Below are 21104 nucleotides of genomic sequence, written 5' to 3'. Positions count from 1 at the left end.
GCCTGAGGTCAACTGGCTGTGGGAATTTGGGTAAGGCTGGTCCTCATCTGGTCCTCAGTTTTCCAGGCTGCAAAAGGAGTGGAGGAAGGCTTCAGGGACAGAAAAAAAAAGCCCCTCTTAACCTCAAATGCAATGATTCTAAAAGAGCAGGTGCTTTGGAAGGGCCCCTTCCTGGGGAAGGCTGTGCTGGAGGTTCAGGTCTGCGGAGAGCAGCTGGGGTGCAGGGTCGGGGCTGGGACAGCCGACCCCCGGTAATCCAGGGGAGGTGGGAACTGGGGGCGGGCGGGCCGGCCTGTGATTTCAGGGCCCCTCCCCGCTACAGGCAGCTGGCTTGGGGCTGGGGCGTGACTGTGAGTTCTCCCTGCCGCCACCGCCGTCGCGCCGCTGCGGCTGCAATAAGAGAAGTCCAAGACGGCTTCCTCCTCCTGCCCAGAGCGGGCAGCGGTCAGAGGCGGGCAGCACCCCAGTTTTCTGCTTCCCCTTCCCCTCACGTAGGCACTCTTGGCTGCTGGGAGCCCCGCTGACTCACCCCGGGGTCGTCAGAAGCGGCCTCCGCTGGGACCAGGTAGGCAGTCGTCGGGTGGGGCTGGAGAGGAAGACTGGGGCTGGGGGCGGGGGCGGGAGGGGGGTAAGCCTGACTTCAGGGAGGGCGGCTGAGGGAGTTGAGGGCCAGGGGGGCCGTGCCCAGAAAAGGACCAAAGGAGGAAAACTGAGGAGACCTGGAGAGTCATGGGCGGAGGCGGGAGGGGCTGCGGGGAAAGCAGGTCCCCCAGGAACACCTGGCGGGGGAAACGGAGGGAACCTGTGGAGGGACCTTGGTAGATCTTGGGAAGAAGGCTGAGTCGGGGGAGCGGGACTCGCGGACCTCCGAAAGGGGCTGGGGGGAACTGCGGGGACCTGGAAAGTGCGCGGGGGGGGGGGGTTGGGAAGAAGCTGCGGGGTCGGGGTGAGGGAACCAGGTGGGGGGTCTGGGGGGTCAGGGGAGGCCGTTTGCCGGAAAGGGGTTAAGGAGAACCATTTCTGGAGGATGCAGAATGCGGGGTGCAACTCCGGGCGTCCATTAAGTCCCCACCCGGAATCGGCAGACGTCGGGGGCGAAGCCTAGAGCGCAGAGGGGAGCGGAGACCCTCGGGGCGCACGGGTGGGCGGGTCGGGGGATGCGAGAGACACTTCTCCAAGGCGCTGGAGGCGTGGGTCGCGGCTTCCTGGGGAAGTCCCCGCCCTCGGCGGGGATGGGCCTCCCTGGGTGCCCCCTCCCTGCCCCCCGTGGCGGTCTCGGTCCACGTTCTTCTCGGGATCCGGGAATTGCTGGCCGCCCCGACGGAAATCCTGCCTTTGACCGCGATTGCGGGGAGGGGCTGTCTCCATGGCAACGAGAGGGCGGAGAAGCGGAGCCCAGCTCTGCTTGGCTGCTGTAGCGCGCTGCCCTCGTAGAAGCTCGCTTTGGTCCCCGCTTCCCTGCCAATTTTGGGTCCCCAGGTGGGGAAGGGCCGCGGGACACAGGGGTAAAGCGGTGATGCCCCGTGTCCAGGGATCCTGGGGTGGGCGATCTGCAGTTTCTGGGACTTGGCCAGACCAGGCTCTTGATCGCCGCGGGGCTGTCGGCTAGTTACGGGGCTCATTCTCCTCATGTGAATTATGGGGGAAACCATCTCTGCCCCCATCCAGCCCCACCTCCCATCACGTCCCTAGTCAGGAGAGTCAGGTGCCGAAAGCAGTTTCTGCTAAGTGTGCTGGAGAGGTTAGGAGTTATTTATCACTGATCTGGAGAGCCTGCCCTTTGCCTTCTCAAAAGCATGTAGGAGCTCCAGAAAGCCTGACAGGGCCTCCAGGGACCCGCACACAGTTGACATCTAGTCAATAAATAAATGTTTGTGATCTGTTGACGGTCTGTAACTGGGAAAGTCAACAAGTTTGAGATCTGTCTTCAACCCCCTGGTGCCACACCCAGCGTCCGGAGTCCTGCGGCCACCTTCCATCTGCGGAGGCTGTGGAAAAGCAGGGCTCTGTTCCCGCTTCACGGATGGGAAGACGGAGGTTTGGGAGTCAATGACTGACAGGGCCAGTGGTAGGGACCCGGAGCCCAGGGCGTCTTGTCCCTGACATGGTGAAGAAAGTAGCCAGAGCTGAGGCCTGAGCTGCCTCCTCATCCCCACCAGATCCTGGGAGCCCTCTTGAATGGGCGGAGGGGGAGTGGTGGAAGGCCTGGGCTCCGTGGGCTTCATGGCTGGCTCCCGATCCCAGCGGCTATGAGGGTGTGAGAGTATTTGTGACGAGCGCTTGGGCTCTGAGTGAATGAGCGTCAGCATGTGAGCATATGTGAGGGTATCTGAGTGTTCTCTGCAGCAACCTGGGGCTGCTGTGGAAAGGAAGTGGCCAGACCTTGAGAGGCTGGGTAGGGGGGCCCCAGAGCTGGGGAAGTGGGAGCCAGGGCCCTTCCGGCTGGCCTAAGGTGGGACCTGGAGAGGGGGCTTCCTGTCTGGCCACAGCGTGGAATGTAAACTCCTATTCCTTCAGCTCCACCCCACTCCCTGGACCACCCCTGCTTCACACATCCCAAGCATCTGGAGTTCCTAAGGACCCCTGCTTTAGAGGCTGGTGGGTGTGTTTCTAGCAACAAGTGAAAAACCTCTTTTACCCACAAGACGTGAAGAAAATTCAGCTGACACCCTCAGGACCATAAAGCTAGTGTGACAAAGAGGTCCCCTCCCTCTTCCCCTGCTCCCACCCTTACCCCGCCCTTCCCCCCCGACCAGGGTAGTAGCCCCAGATTAAGGGTATCTTCTATGCCCCTGGGTGTTCAGGGGTGGAGGACAGTACGGCCCCAAGGAAGGCTGGTGTGAGGTGGTTGACGATGCAATGAAAGGTGCAGGCCTCCGTGAAGGAGGTCAGGGCTCACTGTGGGCAGTGGAGCTCGGTGAGGGGTGGAAGGTCTCAGTGAGAGATGAAAGCCTGCAGTGGGGGGGAGGGGGTCAGGTCCTGGTGACTGTGACCGTGGGGTGACGCGGCACTGAGACTTGACCCCTGCTCCTCCAGCCCTGGCCTTCTCATGGACTGTCCCGAGCCTTGAGAAGAAGCCAGAACTCTTGCGGGATGGTGGTTTCCTGTGGCTGCCCCAAACCCCAGTTCCCTGTTGGTGAAATCCCCTAGGCAGCTGGGCCAGCTCAGCCCTCCCACCTCACCCTGGGAACTTCTCTTTCTTCTCAGCCCTGCCGTTCCTCTTCCCTCAGCTTCAGAGGTGCTTTCAGAGGCTTGACTGCATTTAACGCTCAGAAGCAACCTCCTGAGGTAGCTATTTCTATTCCTATATTTTAGGCAGAGAAACTGCAGCTCAGAAAGGTGAACTCACTTGCCCAATGTCTCAAGCTAGTTGGCAGGCCAGATAGAACTTCTCCTAAACCTGTCTCCAGATCCTACATACACTCGGCAGGGGTTAGTGGGGAACGGGACATCCTGGGTCTACATCAAGGCTTTGGGAAGTATGGCCTCAAGGAAGAACGTGTGGGCCTAGGGCTCCTGTGTCCAGGAGTAGGGGTGGGAGGGAGTCAGGCTCCCTGCTGGGTGGCCAGCTGCCATGTGATATGGCAGGGGATGTTGTGTTCAGTTGCCCAGGAGCTGGGTAGGAAATACGACGTTCCCCTGTGCGGTCTTTGGAGAACACAGCCACAGTGCCAGGAACAGCACTCTGGACCTGAATTAATAGTCCTGGCTTTGAATCCCCCATCTGGCTATTTGACCTCGAGCAAGTTATTTCCACCCTACACACAAGACGGGGGCGAGCTGATTCATGGTCCCTGGGGGGCCATTCTAGCTATGACACTTGTGGTTCTCAGGTTCACTTAGCCACCGCACACTGGACAAGAGCCACATCTCCGTACACCTTCCCCAAAACTGCGCAGAAGGTACAGCTGCAAACATTGAGGTTCAGAGGACTTGTGTCATTCATCCAAGGTTCCAGTCGGGTAGAGCCACAGAGAGGAAATGTCGAAGGCCAGAGCACCATGGTCCAGGGTTGACCTCAGCTCTGACATCCACAACCTGACTTTTTAAAAAAAGATTTTATTTAATTTTAGAGACAGAGAGGGGAGGGGGAAAAGAGAGGGAGAGAAACATCAACCGGTTACCTCTCACACACACCCCAACCAGTGACTGGGCCCCACAACCCAGACTTCTGCCCTGACTAGGAATTGAACTGGTGACCTTTGCTTTGTGGGATAATGCTCAACCAACTGAGCTACAGCACTGGTTAGGGCTACAACCTGATTTTGACCCGGATGAGCCTCTAGTAGCTGACTCCTTTCAACCAGGTGTTCAACAGGCATATTCATGATCAGAGTCAAGTCTCTTCCTGTAAAATATGGGTGATAATAGAACCCACTTACTTCATAGGGCTGCTAAGTGAGATCACACATGGGAATTGCTTGCATCAATACCAGGCACAGAATAAGTATTCATTAAATTAGCATTTTCTTAAAGATTTTATTTATTTATTTTTAGAGAGGGAAGGGACGGGGGAGAGAGAGAGAAATATCAATGTGTGGTTGCTGGGGGTCATGGCCCGCAACCCAGGCATGTACCCTGACTGGGAATCGAACCTGCGACACTTTGGTTCGCAGCCCATGCTCAATCCACTGAGCTACGCCAGCCAGGGTGTAAATTAGCATTTTTAAACTAATACTTATTGCCTCCCAGATTTCTAAGAAGTCAAAGCTCCCTCTCTCTTTTCTTTTTTAAATATTTTATTTATTTATTTATTTTAGAGAGGAGAAGAGAAGGAGGAGAGGGAGAGAAACATCAATACGTGGTTGCCTCTCACAGGTCCCTCCCCAGGGACCTGGTCTGCAACCCAGGCATGTGCCTTAGACTGGGAGTCGAACCTGCAACCAACTGGTTCTCAGGCTGGCACTCAATCCACTGAGCCACACCAGCCAGGGCCTCTTTTCTTTTTCTTTTTTAGTTCTCTTTCTCACTCTCATCATTTCTCTTTTCCTGTTTCTGTCTCTACTTCTCATTTCTCTCCCTCCCTCTCTCTCTCTCTCTCTCTCTCTCTCTCTCTCTCTCCCCCTCTCTCTTCCTTTCTGGCAGTGAAGTGCTGGAGCCAGCCAGTGCTGGCTCTGGGGAGCTGATTCTGCGAATCTCTTTCCAGCCCCGTGCTCAGGAAGTCACTTCGGTAGCCTGAAATCAGCCATGGTGGGAATATTTACACCATGGAAATCAGAAAATGCGACAAATCAGGGCCTGTTTTCCTTGTAGGAGTCAGCATACCAGCATATCACACTGGGCTTCTCTCTGTCTCTCTGCGCTTATGTCCCCCTGTATCTCTCCATCTCTGTCTCTGCCTTTTCTTTCCCCCTCTCTCCCTATCTCGTTCCTCCGACAAAGCCAAATGAGCGTGGTCACATTCAGTGTAGCCCCGCCACTGCCTCGGGCCATGTGGAGGGCATACCTTGTGCCCCACACCCTCACCCCACATCCCCAGCCCCCTCAACATACTGGTGTTCAGAGGGCCAGGCCATGCCCTGGACTCCGGTCCCCATTAGGTCTAGAGTACAAAGCCCCGAGAGCTGACCCTGCTGCCGGTAGGATCAGACCTTGTCCTCAGCCCACAGAGCCCTCTGCCTCCTTCTCCGTAGCTGACAGCTTTCTGAACCCACCCCATTCCAGGCATGCAGAACCTGGGGCTCCCCTTAGGCTGATTTAAAAACATTGGGGAAATACGTACTTTAGTGGCAACATTGTATCTATGTGGGGACCCAAGAGGTTGTATAAATGTGTGTCTTTTTGTAGAGGGGAGCTCTGTGTGGGTCCGCCATCTGGGAGGGCTGTGTGTCCCTGTGGGGGCTCCGTGCATCTGTGCCTGTTTGCAGGAAGGGCTGTAATTATCCGGGTCTGTGACCAGACAAGGGGAAGAAGAGGCTCTCCTCCTGGAGCCAAACGCCAGGGTGTATCAACTGTGTAACCTTGGGCAAGTTTCGAAAGCTCCCGGTGCCTCAGTTGCCTTATTGATAATATAAATACTTACCTCATAGGGTTGTTATGAGAATGAAATGAGATCATATATGTAAAATGTTGAATGCAGTGGCTGGCACCTAGTAATGCTATAGATTCTGAATACGCTGTTCTTGGGGAAGGGCTTTGTGTGTGTGTAGGTGGGTGAGGGCTGGAGGCGAGTGTATACGGGGGTGTGGGTGTCCTTGAAGATATGTCTGGGAATCTGGTGTGTGTGTGTGTGTGTGTGTGTGTGTGAGAGAGAGAGAGAGAGAGAGAGAGAGACACTCTATACAGAGGAGCTCAGAGGCTTTGCGTGAGGTGCTGTGTGTAGCTGAGGTAATGCGTGTGTCCAAGAATGTGTCAGCTGTGTGTTCCTGGGTATAGACCCAGTGTGCCATTTGAGTTACACATGTGTCTTCATGTGAGAAGTCCCCTAACCTCACCCTGTAACCCTTGTTTTCATATTACCCTCATCTGTCCCCAGTGCCTGAAACCCCTGGACACCACCCCCCCCCCTCCGTTGTCTCCCTGCTTCCAGCCCTGCAACCTCCTGGAGCCTTTCAAACACAGTAGCTTTGCCCTAGGGGAGGGGTCCTGAGGTGAAGATCTCTGCAACGCCTTGGTGAACAGGGGCTTTTTTAGGTTTCAAACCACAGCCCGCCTCACAGTTCACCACATGGGTGTCAGCCCCCCCTTACACAGGAGAACAGTTACAGTGAAGGGTGAGAGGGGCTGGTAGGACTAAGGTGAAGGTCAGAGCACTGATGTGACAAAGTCATCGGCTAGGCAGCTGGACGTGGTGGTGAACCTGGTGGATCCAGGAAGGCTTCCTGGAAGAGGAAGAGGTGAGTGGTGCTTGGGAGGAGAGGCAGGACCCAGAGAGACAAGAGGAAGAAGTTTATCTTCTATAAGGGAAACTGGACTTGGGGTTAAGAAAGGCCAGGCAGCCCTGGCTGGATTGAGCACCAGCCCTCAGAACAAAATGCAGACAGTTCAACTCCTGGTCAGGGCACATGCCTGGGCTGCAAGCCAGGTCCCCGGCTAGGGGTGCACAAGAGGCAACCTACCTACGTATCTCTTGAACATCGATGTTTCTCTCCCTCTTTCTCTCTCCCTTCCCCTCTCTCTAAAAAGTAAATAGATAAAACCTTAAAAAAATAGAAAGGAAGGAAAGGTAGGGGCCCCAAGGCTCCTCTGGGGAAATTGATGTTCCCTGGGTGGGCCCCGCCCTGCAACTCTCCATGCTTCTCACATCTTAGGAAACTGAGCTCTCCCCGGCAGTTCCTCTCTGAGTGTTGCAATGGGAGAGTTTCTGGTGGGGCGTGGGAGCCCTTGCTCAATGACCTGTCGGCCTGTTGCTCAGGGGACACAGTTACCGGGAAAGGCTAGGCACATTGGTGGGCTCTCCAGGGCATCCGGGTTGCCCTGGTTCCTGGCCTGGGCCTTTCCCTGCTGTGGGGATAGGAACACCCTCCGGAGGTAGGTGTCTGCCTTTACTCTGCCACCAGATGGACGGCTGGGAGCAGAGGCCGCTTCCAAAGGCAGGAAACTGTATTTTTAGGAGACAGTGACTAGCAGCCCCCCAAGAATGGATAGAGCATGGCGTAGCAGAAACCCAGTTAGAGAAATGGATCTAACACTAAACTATGAGTGTCCGAGTCTGTTTTCTGAGAGGCATCCTGTGTGTGTGCATGCACACGTGTGTGCACATGCTACTGCACTTCAGAGCTTGGGCTTGCGTGTGAGTTTGTGTTGGTGTGTGGGGTGGTGGTGAGCACACTCACAGGAACGTATGCGAGAGGGTTGGCGTGTGACCATTGCTGCTGTGTGTATTACTGTCTGTGGCGGAGTGTTGGTGCGTCGGGCTGATGTGCAGAGTCAGTGTGGGCGTGTGTCCCACGTGAGGGTGAGTGTGTCAGTGTGCTGGGGACGGTGGAAAGGAAAATGAAGGCAGAAGCCACACTGGGACACAGCCCAGGCCTTCTGGCTTCCTGAAGGGGGCAGGAGCTAGCAGCTGGCTTGCAGGAACATTGGCAGAACCTGCATCTTCTATGTCCTCTGTCTCGCTCTCAGGTCTCCGGCCCCTCCCAATGACCATGCCGCAGCCCCACTGACCGAGGAGCAGGGGCCTGAGGGGTGAGTGAGGAGAGTGGGGTCTGAGGGCTTCACATGCGGAGGAACCCTTCCCCAAGAGTCTTCAGCTTTGAGGGTTGGAACTTGGGTTGGGGTGGCCTTCCTGGGTCCCACAACTCCTCACAGACCCCTCCTCCTACAAGGGCCCTGTTGCTAGGTAACAGATGGGGGAGCCAGAATGAGGCAGCTTGAGAGGCCAGAGGCTGGACCCACGACAGGAAATGGCCTTGATCCCCCTCTGCAGGGAATTTCCAGGTGCAGGCACACAGCCCTCACACACACTCACTCACAACCACACATTCGTGCATAACATGCACATACATGGAGAGACATACACATGCACAGACATTCACACACTTCCCCAGAGCACACAGACAAGCACGTGATGATACACAGACACAGAGGCACCTCCTCACACAGACCTGCATGCACAAGAATACACACAGAGGCACATGCATATGCACTTGCACAGAAACACACATATACATACACGTAAGAAATGAGCACACACAGAGCCATCACATACATGGATATGTACATGCACTTACATACATGGGCACTGAGACAGTCACAAAAGACTGCACATATGCACACAGAGACTCATACCCACAAACTCACAAATACTTAGAGACACACAAAAGACACACACGAGCACTCTGAAGGAGTCACAGAAATACAACATATTGAAGGACTAGGAGGCAAAATACATAGAAATAAGGCCAGCAACATCTGGAAGCAGAAAACCAGCCCGACTGAGGATATGCATGCCCTCTCCAAACACACTAAGGCAGCTGGTAGGTGGATCCAATGGTAGCCCTGCCCCACCTTCATCCCTCACTAGGGAGGCCCCCCTACTCCAGACCCGAGAGGATGAGCTGCATGCTTGTGTCAGAGTCATCAGCTAGGCAGCTGGACCTGGTGGTCCGTGGGTGTGCATGTGCACACACACACACTCGAGAATGTGCATAGGGTCGGGTATCTGGCAGGGGCCCCCGAGTGAGGCATGCCCCCATTCTTTAGCAGGACACCTGGAATGGGCTGTGTGTTCTGCAAGAAGTCGGAGCCGGGGCCCAAGGAGGATGTTGGTCTGGAAGGGGACTTCAGGAGCTACGGGGCCGCGGACCGCTATGGCCCTGACCCTACTCAGACCCGGCCTGCGTCCTCCTTTGCCCAGATCCCCAACTACAACAACTTCTGCGCTCAGCCCACCAGCCCCGCCTTCCTCGATGGGGGCACCGTCAGGGGCATGTCAGGTGAGTCCAGTAAGGCTGGAGGCAGGTACTCCCTGGGCCCTGGGAGAAGGGAAGATAAGGATTCGTCCTTAGGAGCCTCCAGTGTGGCAGGGGAGACACAGCCCTGCTTTTAGCGTGCACTCTGGGGACATACATAGAGCCCTACCTCAGAAACCCCAGTCTGAGAGGAAGACATAGCTCTGTCCCATTCTGAGAGAGGAACCCTGATGACATGCAATTGGGAATTCTTGGTGGGGAAGAAGAGGAGTTGGTGACCTGGAGACTCCCAGGTTGGGAGGGATGGGCTTGAAGGTGTGTGTCTTAAATCGAAGGGGACCAAGCTGTGAAGCCCAAATTGGAAATCATTGGGACTCCAGAGGCCTCTGGGAAGAAGGGCACAGCAGTGAGGAGACACAGTATCTAGCTGGGGAATAGGACTCGAGGGGTGCATTCGCCTTGGGGATCCCTGTCTTGTGCCCTACTCTGCTGAGTAGCTCTGACTCTGCAGGGATTGGGGTGACCCTGTTCGTCGCCCTGTATGACTATGAGGCCCGGACTGAAGACGACCTCACCTTCATCAAGGGCGAGAAGTTCCACATCCTGAACAACACGTAAGTAACGAGACCACTCAGCATGGCCCGCCTGGACTGGGAGCAGGACACAGAGAGGAAACCTACCCAGCCCCCATCCTCAGACAGCTCCAGATGAGCTGGAGACACAGATGCATGACAGCAACAGCTCTGGGTGATTGCCACTATGTGAGGGGAGCATGAGGAACTATGGGCACAGAGATAATACCAAATATGGTGTCCAGGGTAGTGGTGATCAGGGCAGGCCTCCTGGAGGAGGTGATTTCTAAGCTGAGCCTAGAGAAATGATTAGACATTGAAGGAGGGGAGAAAAGAGGAAGAGAGGGAGAGAATGAGAATAAATGATGACTTCTGGAAACCACCAAGTGGTTCAGTGTAGATGGATCATAAAGTACGAGGGGCCGAGCAGAGAGAGCAGCGGCTGGAAGGTGAGTGGGAGCAGCTCTGCAGGGCTTTTCTAGTGCTGTCGAGAATCTGGGTTTTGTCCAGAAAGAAACATGTAGCAATGGAGGGCGGGGTTCAGTAGGGAAGTGACCTAGTTAGCTGTCCACTGCCTACCCGAACCCCAGCCCAGCTGAGGAGCCAGAGGAGAAAGTCAGAAGGCCCAGATGTTCCTAAACACATTCCTTCTCCAGGGAGCAGTCTCCTGGGACCGCTGTAGTGACTGGGGTTAAAGCACACAAAAGCCGTGGGGTGTGTGTGTCCAAGATAAGGGGTTGGCAGAGCCAGCCTCCAACTGATCCTCTGTGTGGCCCTGCCTGGCCCCAAGGCGCCCCGGGGGTTAGGTTGCTGCTGACACCCCCTGTTCTGTGCCTCCAGGGAAGGTGACTGGTGGGAGGCTCGGTCCCTCAGCTCAGGACAGACTGGCTACATTCCCAGCAACTACGTGGCCCCAGTGGACTCCATCCAAGCTGAAGAGTGAGTAAGGGTTGAGGGGAGACCAGCCCTGTGAACAGTGTTCTGGAGTCCAGACTCAAGGTCACCTCTTGGGCAAGTCACAGCTGCACTCTGTATCCTTGTCTATAATTCTGTAAGGTCGTTGTGAGAATAAAAGAAGATAATAATGATGATAATAATCGTAGATGATACTTATCTAGTAGATGATACTATGTGCTGGGCACTATTCAAAGTGCTCTATGTGTATTCCTGGAATTGGGAACTACTATTATTGTTTTACAAATGAGGAAACTTAAGGCACAGAGAAATGAAACATCCTGCCCAATAATATCCAGTAAGTAAGTGGAGCTGGCATTTAAACCCAGATCATCTGGGTGCATTTGCTAAGCATTATACGGATTGTCTGTTAGTGACAACAACATGTATGGGCTTTAAAAAATTGTGAAGTGCTAAACAAATGCAAGAGGGTATTATTTAGAATTAATTCTATTAAGGAGGCAGGGAATTACTCACAGAGTCCATTTATGTACTTGAGATACTACTACAGGTACTTTACCTGCCCTGATTCATTTATTTCTCATAATACCACTATTGATATTACTACTGCCTCCATTTTACAGATGAGGAAACTGAGGCTTGTGTATATTTTTTATCTGTCTGCACATACGGGACAAAGAAAGATCAGAGCGACTGCAGAGTGAGAGTCAGCAGGACTTGGTGGCTGATTCACTGCTGGAGCACAAGGAGCGGGAGGAATCCAGGGTGGCCCAGAGTCTTCTTGAGGAATCGGGTGGGTCACGGTGGCATTTGCTAGAGTGAGGGCCGTAGGTGCAGGTCGGTTTCTAGGGGAGACCTGTTGGGTTAATGTTCATGGATATAGAAACGCCCAGCTGGAGGAGACCGCCAGCAAGTAGGTTAGGTCGTGCTTTGCAGGAGAGGTGCCCAGCTCGTGCCAAGCCACGCCCCGAATTAGCCCAGAGGAAGGGGAAGTCGCTCCGCATTGGCACTAAGGCTCTCAATTTGCTGTAGCCCTCGCCTCTGGCACACCTGGGCTGGGGTGGAAATTTGGGACTCTCTGGAGTGGAGATGGTAATTAAAGATGCACGGGGGGGTCAGGCAAGGGGGAGGAATACGAGAGAGGTTGGCCCTAGAACCCAACTTTGAAAAAATCTGCCCTCAAAAGAGAATTTGCTGCTGGAAAACCAGGCCAAGTCATGTCAGATCAGCCGAGAGGGCGGAGGAGGGGTTTCAGGAAACAAGAGAGGAAGTAGCAGAGGCTTCCACTGGATTAGCAGTGGGGTGACCTTTGTGAGAGATCTAAGTGAGTGGGTGCAGGCCAGACAGCAGCGCCTGGGAGGGAGTAGGAGGTGAGGAAGTAGAGCCCTGAGTGTGAAGTCCTTTTTCAAGTGAAGGGAAGATGAGAGTGATAACAGAGTGTGGATGGCAAGAGAGGACTTAGGTCAGTTTCCTTTGGGAAAGGAAGAAACGTAGACATAGGGGGACGATGCTGGGACGGAGAAGCTGCAGATGGAGGCTGGCTGGTGGGGGAGAGGTGTCTCTGAGCGGAAGGGAGTGGACGGGGTTCAGAGCTCGAGTGGGGTGCGGATGTCAGCTACCGAGGGTGGTGGAAGGCATGGAGGAGAGGGGGGGTGGCTATGCAGAAGATGAGAGCCTTGTGCGTTTCGTGCTGGTGTCCACATTTCAGGGCAGCGCCAGGAAGCCGTGAGAGGCACTCGGTGCAGGTGGCTGTTAAGAATAGTGTGGCGGTCAAGAGCGCAGGCCCTAGAGCAGGCAGCTTGGGTTCCTTTTCTAGCAACGCATCTAAGAGCTTGTGGCCATGGGCGAGTTGCTTAACCACTGAGATATCTCAATTTCCTCATCTGTAAATGGTGGTTAATAATAGTACTTACCACAGTGTTGTTATAAGAATTAAATGAATGCATGTATGTATTAAAGCAGAGCGTGACACAAAATAATAAATGCCGTTGCTATTATTATATTGATTATTAAGGAAGTAGCTCATGTCATGAGTGTGGGTGGGGGCAGGCTCTGAAAAAAACTTGGAAATATGTCCTGTCTACACTGTCCTGTAGCAGCTCTTTCTTCCCCATCCTGCCTACCCTCCTGGACACTGCATTTGCCAATGCCTTCTCCTGTTCTCCAAAATGCACTGAGTACCCAGGTGTAGGGTGACAATTTTGGAATTCACTGAGACTGCCACCTCCCTTGATTTGAAAACTATGCTCCTTTTAATTGAGCCCTAAATGGTCATGGGCCAATTTAGTGACTGAATGACATCTGATTCCGCATGCCCCCCCCCCCAAAGTGTAAGAAAGTCGATTTAGAAAGGTACAGAAGTGGTAGAAGTGAGCCAGCTGGGCTGTGTCGGCTCAGGAAACAAGTTAGAGAGGCAGAAGTAGGGCCCTGGAGCTTAGGAGAGAGAAGGCAAAGGTAACTCCACCCTCTGGGGGGGCGGGTAAGGAGAGGGGGAAGGGGAAGGCGGGAGTGAGCTCCAGAGAGGGAGAGCGCCAACATCTGATTCTGCTAGGGCGGCACCTGTGATCACTTCATCTCTCCAGCATACTTTCACAGTTGCTTCGAGGCTACAGTTCAGTCCAAGGAAGAATATTCAAGAGACAGCAGGAAGGCTTGAGGCCTGAGGTTGAAGCTGAGACTTAGAACAACGCCGAGATTTAATAGAATGGAGGAAAAGCCGCAGTAGGAGCCAGGCAGGCGCAGCGAGAAAGAGGGGATGAGAAGCTGGGAAGGGCGTTGTTCTGGAAACCAGAGGAGGAGAGGGTTTGCGGGTGGGTGTGGGGAGAGGGAGCTGAGTGATCGCCTGAGCCGGTGTGAAAAGAAGGAGGGTGGGCCACAAAGGGTTGGGCCACAAAGGGCTCTGAGTGGAGTTGCTTGCGGGCTTGTTAGGGAGGTCCCTTCCCTTCCCCCGTCTCAAGTTCCTCATCTGTAAAATGACCTCCTGCAGGAGCAGTCACGACTTTGTGGACTGACAGACAGGGCACCCTGGTGAGGTCACTGGTGGCTGGGGTTCTAGCAATTTTAATTCAAGAGAAACCCAGAGAGCGGAGAGAAAAAGCCTCACCTTTACTGGGCACCTACTATGTGCCTAGTGTTCTAATTCCCCCTTTCTGTGATCCTCACAGGCTGTGAAGCAAGTGTATGAGCCCCCTTTCGTGGGTGAGGACTTTGAATCTTGGCTTGTGAGGTCACTTTTCCCAGGACGCTGACTTGGGGGTTGAACTGGGTGTGTATCTGACTCTTGTCGGCCCTTCCCAACAGGTGGTACTTTGGAAAGATCGGGAGGAAGGATTCCGAGAGGCAGCTGCTCTCCCCAAGCAACCCCCGGGGAGCCTTTCTCATCCGGGAGAGTGAGACCACCAAAGGTGGGGGCTGTGCGGTGGCTGGCCCTGGGCTGGGACAGCCTAGCCATTCGGGTAGGGCTACAAGCAGTCAGTGGAGCTACACCCGGAGGGGTGGGGCTAGGAGTGGTGAGGCGGGGCTTGGGTCAGGGCCAAGGCAGAATGGGGTAGAGGGGCAGAGCTAAGACTAGGAATGGGTTCAAGGGATGTAGCTGTTCAACTTCAGAGTCCCCAGCCTTCGGGGCCTCTCCAGGCCTCCAGACTGCGGCCAAGGAGGAAAGCAGGCCTGAAGGTGACCCTTCCCCACAGGCGCCTACTCCTTGTCCATCAAGGATTGGGACGAGGCCAGAGGAGATCATGTGAAGCATTACAAGATCCGAAAGCTGGACACGGGTGGCTACTACATCACTGCACGGGCCCAGTTCGACTCGGTGCAGGAGCTGGTGCAGCACTACATGGGTGAGAGCGGGCCCTTGGGACCAGTGTGTGCTGCAGACGTCTGACCCAACCCGCTGAGACCAAGGCCCAGGACTGGAACCCAGCCTGGGCTTTCTCACCCAGGACACTGCTCTGTAGGATTCCAGAGGAAACAGGCGTGAGGCCTGAGGCTGTTTGTTGTATGGAAATGGCGCCCCCCTTGTGTCTGAACTGGGTAGGAGGCAGGATAGGACTGACTTAGAGGATGGGTTCTGAGGTGAAGGGGAAGGTGGGAGGCATTCTCAGGTTTCTGCTTTGGTTGGTTAGAAAGACAAGAGGCCCACGGAAGGATGAGGGTCGCATGTCTACATCTTTGTGGGGAATCCTCAACTCCATGTCCACCTGTCAGAATCCCACCTTACCCTTGGAGGCCCAGCTGGAGGACGCCTCCTATGGGAAGTCCCCCAGTCCTTACAAGGGATCGCCTTACTCTCTTGGTGCCACGCCCTGGCCTGTGACCTCACCTGTGGCCTGGTTCCTTATAACTGATCTCGGAGGCTGGGGCGGGATGAGGAATGTGTGGGCTACCCTGGTCCGACTGTGACTCCGACACCCTGCTCCCCAGAGGTGAACGACGGGCTGTGCTACCTGCTCACAGCAGCCTGCACCACCATGAAGCCACAGACGCTGGGCCTGGCCAAGGACGCCTGGGAGATCAGCCGCAGTTCCATCACGCTCGAGCGCCGGCTGGGCACCGGCTGCTTTGGGGATGTGTGGCTGGGTATGGAGGTCCCAGGGGCTGGGGCCAGCGGGAGGATGGGGCTGGCAGGGAACCTGTCCTGACGAACCATGGGCGCCCGGCAGGCACGTGGAACGGCAGCACAAAGGTGGCAGTGAAGACGCTGAAGCCGGGCACCATGTCCCCCAAGGCCTTCCTGGAAGAGGCGCAGATCATGAAGCTGCTGCGGCATGACAAGCTGGTGCAGCTGTATGCTGTGGTGTCAGAGGAGCCCATCTACATTGTGACGGAGTTCATGTGCTATGGTGAGAAGGGGTTCCGGGATCCAGGTCTGGGGCAAAGTTGAGGTGCCTCTGGGGGAGGGACTTGGGTGGCGGTCTGTGATGGGAGGAAGCATGGGGGGCAGAACCCCAGTGAGGCTACAGAGAAGTGAAACCACATGAGTGCTGGGTGTGGGGTCGGGGCGAGTTAGACGAGGTGGGGTCTGAGGGCAAAACCCCAGGTGGCTGTGGTCAGCTGGTGATGGGGGCTTGGGCAAATGAAGGCGGGATCTGCGGTGAGGAAGGGTCTGAAGCAGAGGCTGGAGGGGACAGGTAGGGAGAGAACAGATGTGGGCAGGGGCAGGGTGTCTGTGGGAGTGGGGCCTGGGCGAGATCTGCGAAGGGCTGAGGTAGTTGGCGGGACCCTATGTGGGGGCAGCTCTAAATGAGAGGGCTGGGAGCAAGGGACCAGGCTACAGGAGGTGGATTCTGGGTAGGGGCAGAGCTGAGGGAGACAAGGCTGGCCTACAAGTGGGGGTAGGGTGTTGCTGCTGATTCTCTGGGTTCCTCTCCTTAGGTAGTTTGTTGGAGTTCCTCAAGGACCAAGACGGCCAGGATTTGAGTCTGCCCCAGCTGGTGGACATGGCAGCCCAGGTAAACTGGGGCAGCAGCCTTCATTTCTCAGGCCTTTCTCCTATTAACCTTCCACAGATCCCTCCTAGAGCCCTTAAACTTTTAGCCTACCCTTGGACTCGCAGCCCCACCCACTGCATCAGCTGTGTAAACTGAGGCAGGGAACTGGCTATCTCTGAGTCTCAGTGTTCTCATTTGGGAAGTTGGTTTTTCAAATGATGTGTCACATAGCCATGCTGTTCCCATCTCTCCATATCCTGGCCCCAGATAGCCGAGGGCATGGCCTACGTGGAGCGCATGAACTACATCCACCGTGACCTGAGGGCAGCCAACATCCTCGTGGGGGAGCGGCTGGTGTGCAAGATCGCCGACTTCGGGCTGGCCCGTCTCATTGAGGATGATGAGTACCACCCCCGGCAAGGTACCCCACTTCATCCCACCTTGGGGCCTCACGTACTCTGGAACCCTTCCCCAACCCAGACCATCTGGGACACTCCCATCCTGATGTAGTGGAAGAGGCAACTCTGGGTTCAAGTCCAAGCCCCTCCAGTTACAAGCCAAGTGGCCTTGGGCAAGTCACTTAACTTCTGTGAGCTATCTTTTCTCATTTATAAAATGAAAGTATTCAGACAAACAGTAAGCCAACAAATATTTATTAAGCACCTACTATGTGCCAGGTACTCCTGTAATTCTCATGTGAGAGACAATAAGCATAGGCCCTGGCCAGGTAACTTAGTTGGTTAGAGCGTCATCCTGATACATCAAGGTTGGGGGTTTGATCCCCAGTCAGGGCACGTACAGGAATCAACCAATGAATGCATAAATAAGTGGAACAGCAAATAGGTATTTCTCTCTCTCTCTCTTTTCCTTCCTCTCTTTCTCTCTCTCTCAAATTAATAAATAAAAATTAAGAAAAGAAAGACAGTATGTATAATAGCATGAACTCTATAGCCAGAATGCCTGGGTGTCAATCTTAACCACTTGTAAGCTTGTGGTCTGCCTCCTTTTCCTCATCTATACAATGGGGATAATACTACAGTAGTGAGTATCTCAAGGGGTTTTTGTAAGGTTTAAATGAGTTAGTGCATGTAAATCACTTAGGTCAGTGCTTGGCATGTAGTAGAGTCTATACAGTAGGTCCTCGAATAATGTCAATTTGTTCAATGTCATTTCATCGTAATGTGGATGAGAAAAAAAACTGAGTCCCAGCTGGGCCGCTGTCTGTGTGGAGTTTGCATATTCTGCCCATGAATTCATGGATTTCCCCAGGTCCTCTGGTTTTCTCCCTCACCCCAAAGCTGTGCACGTGAGGCGAAGGGGCACGTGTGCCTCCTCCCTGTCTGACTGAGTGTGTGTGAGTGTGCCCTTCAGTGGAAGGGCGCCCTGTGCAGGGGGGTCTGCATTTGGCCCTGAGCTGCCAGCGAGGTTCTGGCCACCTTCAACCCTGAACTGAAATAAGCAGCTGGAACATAATTATCTTATGTGTTTTTATTTACTTTTCTTTCTTTCTTCTTTTTTTTATCCTCACCCAAGGACATGCTTATTGATTTTGGAGAGAGAGGAAGGGAGGGATAGAAATAGGGAAACATCAATGTGAGAGAGAAACATCCATCAGTTGCCTCTCACATGCACCCCAACCAGGGACCGAACCTGGAACCCAGGCATGTGCCCTGATTAGGAATCAAACCCATGACCTTTTGGTTTATGAGATGACACTCCAACCAACTGAGCCACACTGGTTAGGGCTTGTTTATCTTTCTTAAATGAATGTACAGCTCACGCTTATTTCAATGTTTAATATTAGAAGTATTGGGGGTCTTTATTTAGAAGTTTGGTGATATTGTTGTGACTAGAAATATGCCACGGGAAATTAACTCTTATTTTTTATCAATTATTAGCCTAGGTAAAATTTGGTTTTGTTGTATGTTGTTTCACTTAAAGTCACACTTTCCCAACACCTATTAAAGACATGAAGTGAACATTCACTGTACAAGTGTTACATGTTATTATTGTGAGAATTATTACAATGTTTGTAAAGTGCCCAGCACTCCGCTAGACATATAATACTAGACATATGTTGTTAGACAATGTGCTGGCTGGATTCTGGGGGGTCCTTTCTGTTATGCCCAGAAATCTCTGTGCTTGGGGTTCTCGATACTAAAGACACCATTCTTTTAATCCAGCTGTTCCCAGGGACCCCCTCATTAACTTCCCCTTCTCCTCCCGTCTCTCCAGGGGCCAAGTTCCCTATCAAGTGGACAGCCCCAGAGGCTGCTCTTTATGGCAGATTCACCATCAAGTCAGATGTGTGGTCCTTTGGAATCCTGCTCACTGAACTCGTCAGCAAGGGCCGAGTCCCTTACCCAGGTTTGCTGCGGGGTGGGGAGGTGGAACAGTGGTCATGGGGAAGGACTTCCTCCTGGCTGCTTCTCTGGGAGGGGCTAGACCCCCCTGACTGACGGAGCCTCACTCTCCAGGCATGAACAACCGGGAAGTGTTGGAACAGGTGGAGCATGGCTACCACATGCCATGCCCCCTGGGCTGCCCAGCATCCCTGTACGAGATCATGTTGCAGACCTGGCGTCTGGACCCGGAGGAGAGGCCGACCTTCGAGTACCTGCAGTCCTTCCTAGAGGACTATTTCACCTCCACAGAACCCCAGTACCAGCCTGGGGACCAGACATAACCTGTTTGGGCATCCGTCACCTCTCTAGGCATACCCACTAGCTCTTTTCAATCCCCAGGGCTCTGGTCCCAAAGACCCCAGGCTTAGAACCTCATAGAGTCCTAGCATGTCAGAGCAAGCAGGCTGGTCTGATGCTGTTGAGGGCAACCCACTCATTTCAAGGACGGGCAAATTGAGGCTCAGAGATCGTCCATCACCCAGTTTGGCCCAAGGCATTATTTCTCTTTTTCCAAGTAGGACCCTACATGCCTCTAGTCTCCCTATTCCTGCGCCCCTCTCCCCCCAAAAAGAAATGCTCAGGCCTTGTCTAGTTATTTATAAAACTGTATATCCTTTCCCTTACTTAGCCCCCCGCCTCAATCCTTGCATTCCTAGCCTGTCAACCCACCCTGGTCCAGGACCCCAGAATTGACCTCCCACTCAATTATAAGTTACAAAGAGAAGGAAAGACTTTGCTGGATCCCTTTCCTTCTGGATGTACCCTATAGCTCAGGACTGGAGTCCAAGGCCAAGACTGAGGGGGAGGGTTGCTGAGGGTTCACCCCCTCCCTGTTAATAAACGTGTGTGTATTAGTTTTGTAAATAAGAAAAACGATAGCATGAGTCCTTGAGCCACGAAAATTCCTTCCTTTGGGAGGGGTGGTGGTCAGTGGGAGGTGAGTGGGGCTGATATGGCTGCTGGGAAGAAGGGAATGTGAGAGAGTGCCCTAATGCCTATTAAGCATAGGGTACCCAAGGGGTGTTTGGGGACCCAAAAATCCTGCTTGCCCCTATGTGAGTTTAGGATGAGTTGAGAAATGGATGCAGAAGACAGGCAATGGGAGATCAAAATGTCCCCTTCTTTACTAATGTGACTTTCAATCTGTGTGGGTGTGCTAATTTTTTACTTGATTTCTCCAGATATACTCTTCATCACAGGCACAGCCGCAGACCTCCCCCAAAAGGTGCAGTGGGGAAAGATTACAGTGGATCCTCTGCAGCTCCCCCAAAAGAAGACGGAGGGTGGGACTGAGACTTAGTCTAGCTCTTCTGATTTCATTTGACAGCTCTGTCCCCGAGGAAGCTTTTGGGGAGGTTTGGAGGCAGGATTTTTTTGTTTGTTTGTTTGTTTTTGTCACAATGGCTAGGGCCTCCTACTGTCATGGAGTGGGCAGGGATTGGAGGGGCTAAACAACCCTCCATGCACCTGCGCGTGGAGGAATTCTGCCACCCTGGGTCCCCCTTTGAGACACTTTGACAGCTGACATGCCTCTATATGGAAACAAGGGGAGCAGGGAATAAGGATGCCCACATCTCCCATCAGGAAATTGATGACCCCTGGGCTTACCAAGGGGGTGGACAGGGAAAGAGGATGGGAGCTGGGAATCACTGCTGCGATTGGCAAACCATTGCTAAGCATTCACTCCGTGAAGGGCCCTTTGCTAGGTGGGACCTCGGGAACACAAATATGAATGAGACCAGTCCCTGTCCTGAAAGAGTTCACAGGCAGGCTGGAGGGAAATAAAAATAGTAACTCATTTATTAAGTATTCGAATGCCAGATATGTTTACAACCATTTCATCTAGTTCTGAGTCTGGTTCTAGGATGAGAAAACTGAGACTCAGAGGTCACACAGCTATATGTGCCAGAAAGGGGGTTTGAACCCTGGTCTCACACCAAGGTCCATGATCTTTCTAATAGACCTCACTGCCTCTGGGCTTTAGGAAGAAATCACATCTGCCCCAGGTGGATGTTTGGAAGATCCTTCTCCCTCTAGATTTTGGTAGAAAAGTCCCCCTGGAAACCCAAGTTGAGTGACATAAAAGGAAGCAGACGAGGTGGCCAGTGCAGACTGAGAGCTCCCAGGGTTTAGTCCTACACTAGAGTGTGCTGAGTGGGAGCAATAAGATGAAGAGAGGCCAAGTGCCTCCTTAGAGAGGTGGTCACAGGAAGCCTTGGCTCTGCACACCCAAACTTCCAGGTGCCAAGGCTTCTTGAGGGCCATGGTCTCCAGCCAATCAAACTCACAAGAGCCTGATGTATAAGCCAGAGTCCCAGTGTTCCCATCTGCCACAGAGGAAGCAGATAAGAGCACAGCTCCAGAGCTGTACTGCCTGGTGTTAATCTTGCCTCCATCATGCAGCTGTGTGATTTTGTGCAAGCTATTAAC

The 21104-nt window shown here is 53.6% G+C and overlaps 1 protein-coding gene across 11 annotated transcripts; it reads left to right on the top strand.

The window, feature by feature from the left end:
* The first annotated feature begins 367 nt into the window (after positions 1 to 367).
* On the top strand, positions 368 to 19561 carry FGR (FGR proto-oncogene, Src family tyrosine kinase). 11 transcript variants are annotated; one of them, XM_036025593.1, is made up of 13 exons: positions 368 to 565; positions 8065 to 8118; positions 9148 to 9377; positions 9865 to 9967; positions 10766 to 10864; positions 14141 to 14244; positions 14530 to 14679; positions 15263 to 15418; positions 15502 to 15681; positions 16214 to 16290; positions 16537 to 16690; positions 18505 to 18636; positions 18747 to 19561. In XM_036025593.1, the coding sequence occupies exons 3-13, from the start codon at positions 9158 to 9160 to the stop codon at positions 18953 to 18955; spliced, it is 1584 nt and encodes a 527-aa protein (XP_035881486.1). In that variant the 5' UTR covers positions 368 to 565; positions 8065 to 8118; positions 9148 to 9157; the 3' UTR covers positions 18956 to 19561. The 11 variants fall into 11 exon arrangements, with proteins under 11 accessions (XP_035881486.1, XP_035881487.1, XP_035881485.1 ...); XM_036025594.1 differs by having other exon boundaries at positions 9145 to 9377; XM_036025592.1 differs by having other exon boundaries at positions 8065 to 8127.
* The last annotated feature ends 1543 nt before the right edge of the window (positions 19562 to 21104 follow it).

The sequence above is a fragment of the Phyllostomus discolor genome, chromosome 5 (assembly GCF_004126475.2).
Source record: "Phyllostomus discolor isolate MPI-MPIP mPhyDis1 chromosome 5, mPhyDis1.pri.v3, whole genome shotgun sequence".
Lineage (NCBI taxonomy): Eukaryota > Metazoa > Chordata > Mammalia > Chiroptera > Phyllostomidae > Phyllostomus > Phyllostomus discolor.
This window is presented reverse-complemented; position numbering and strand designations above follow the sequence as displayed.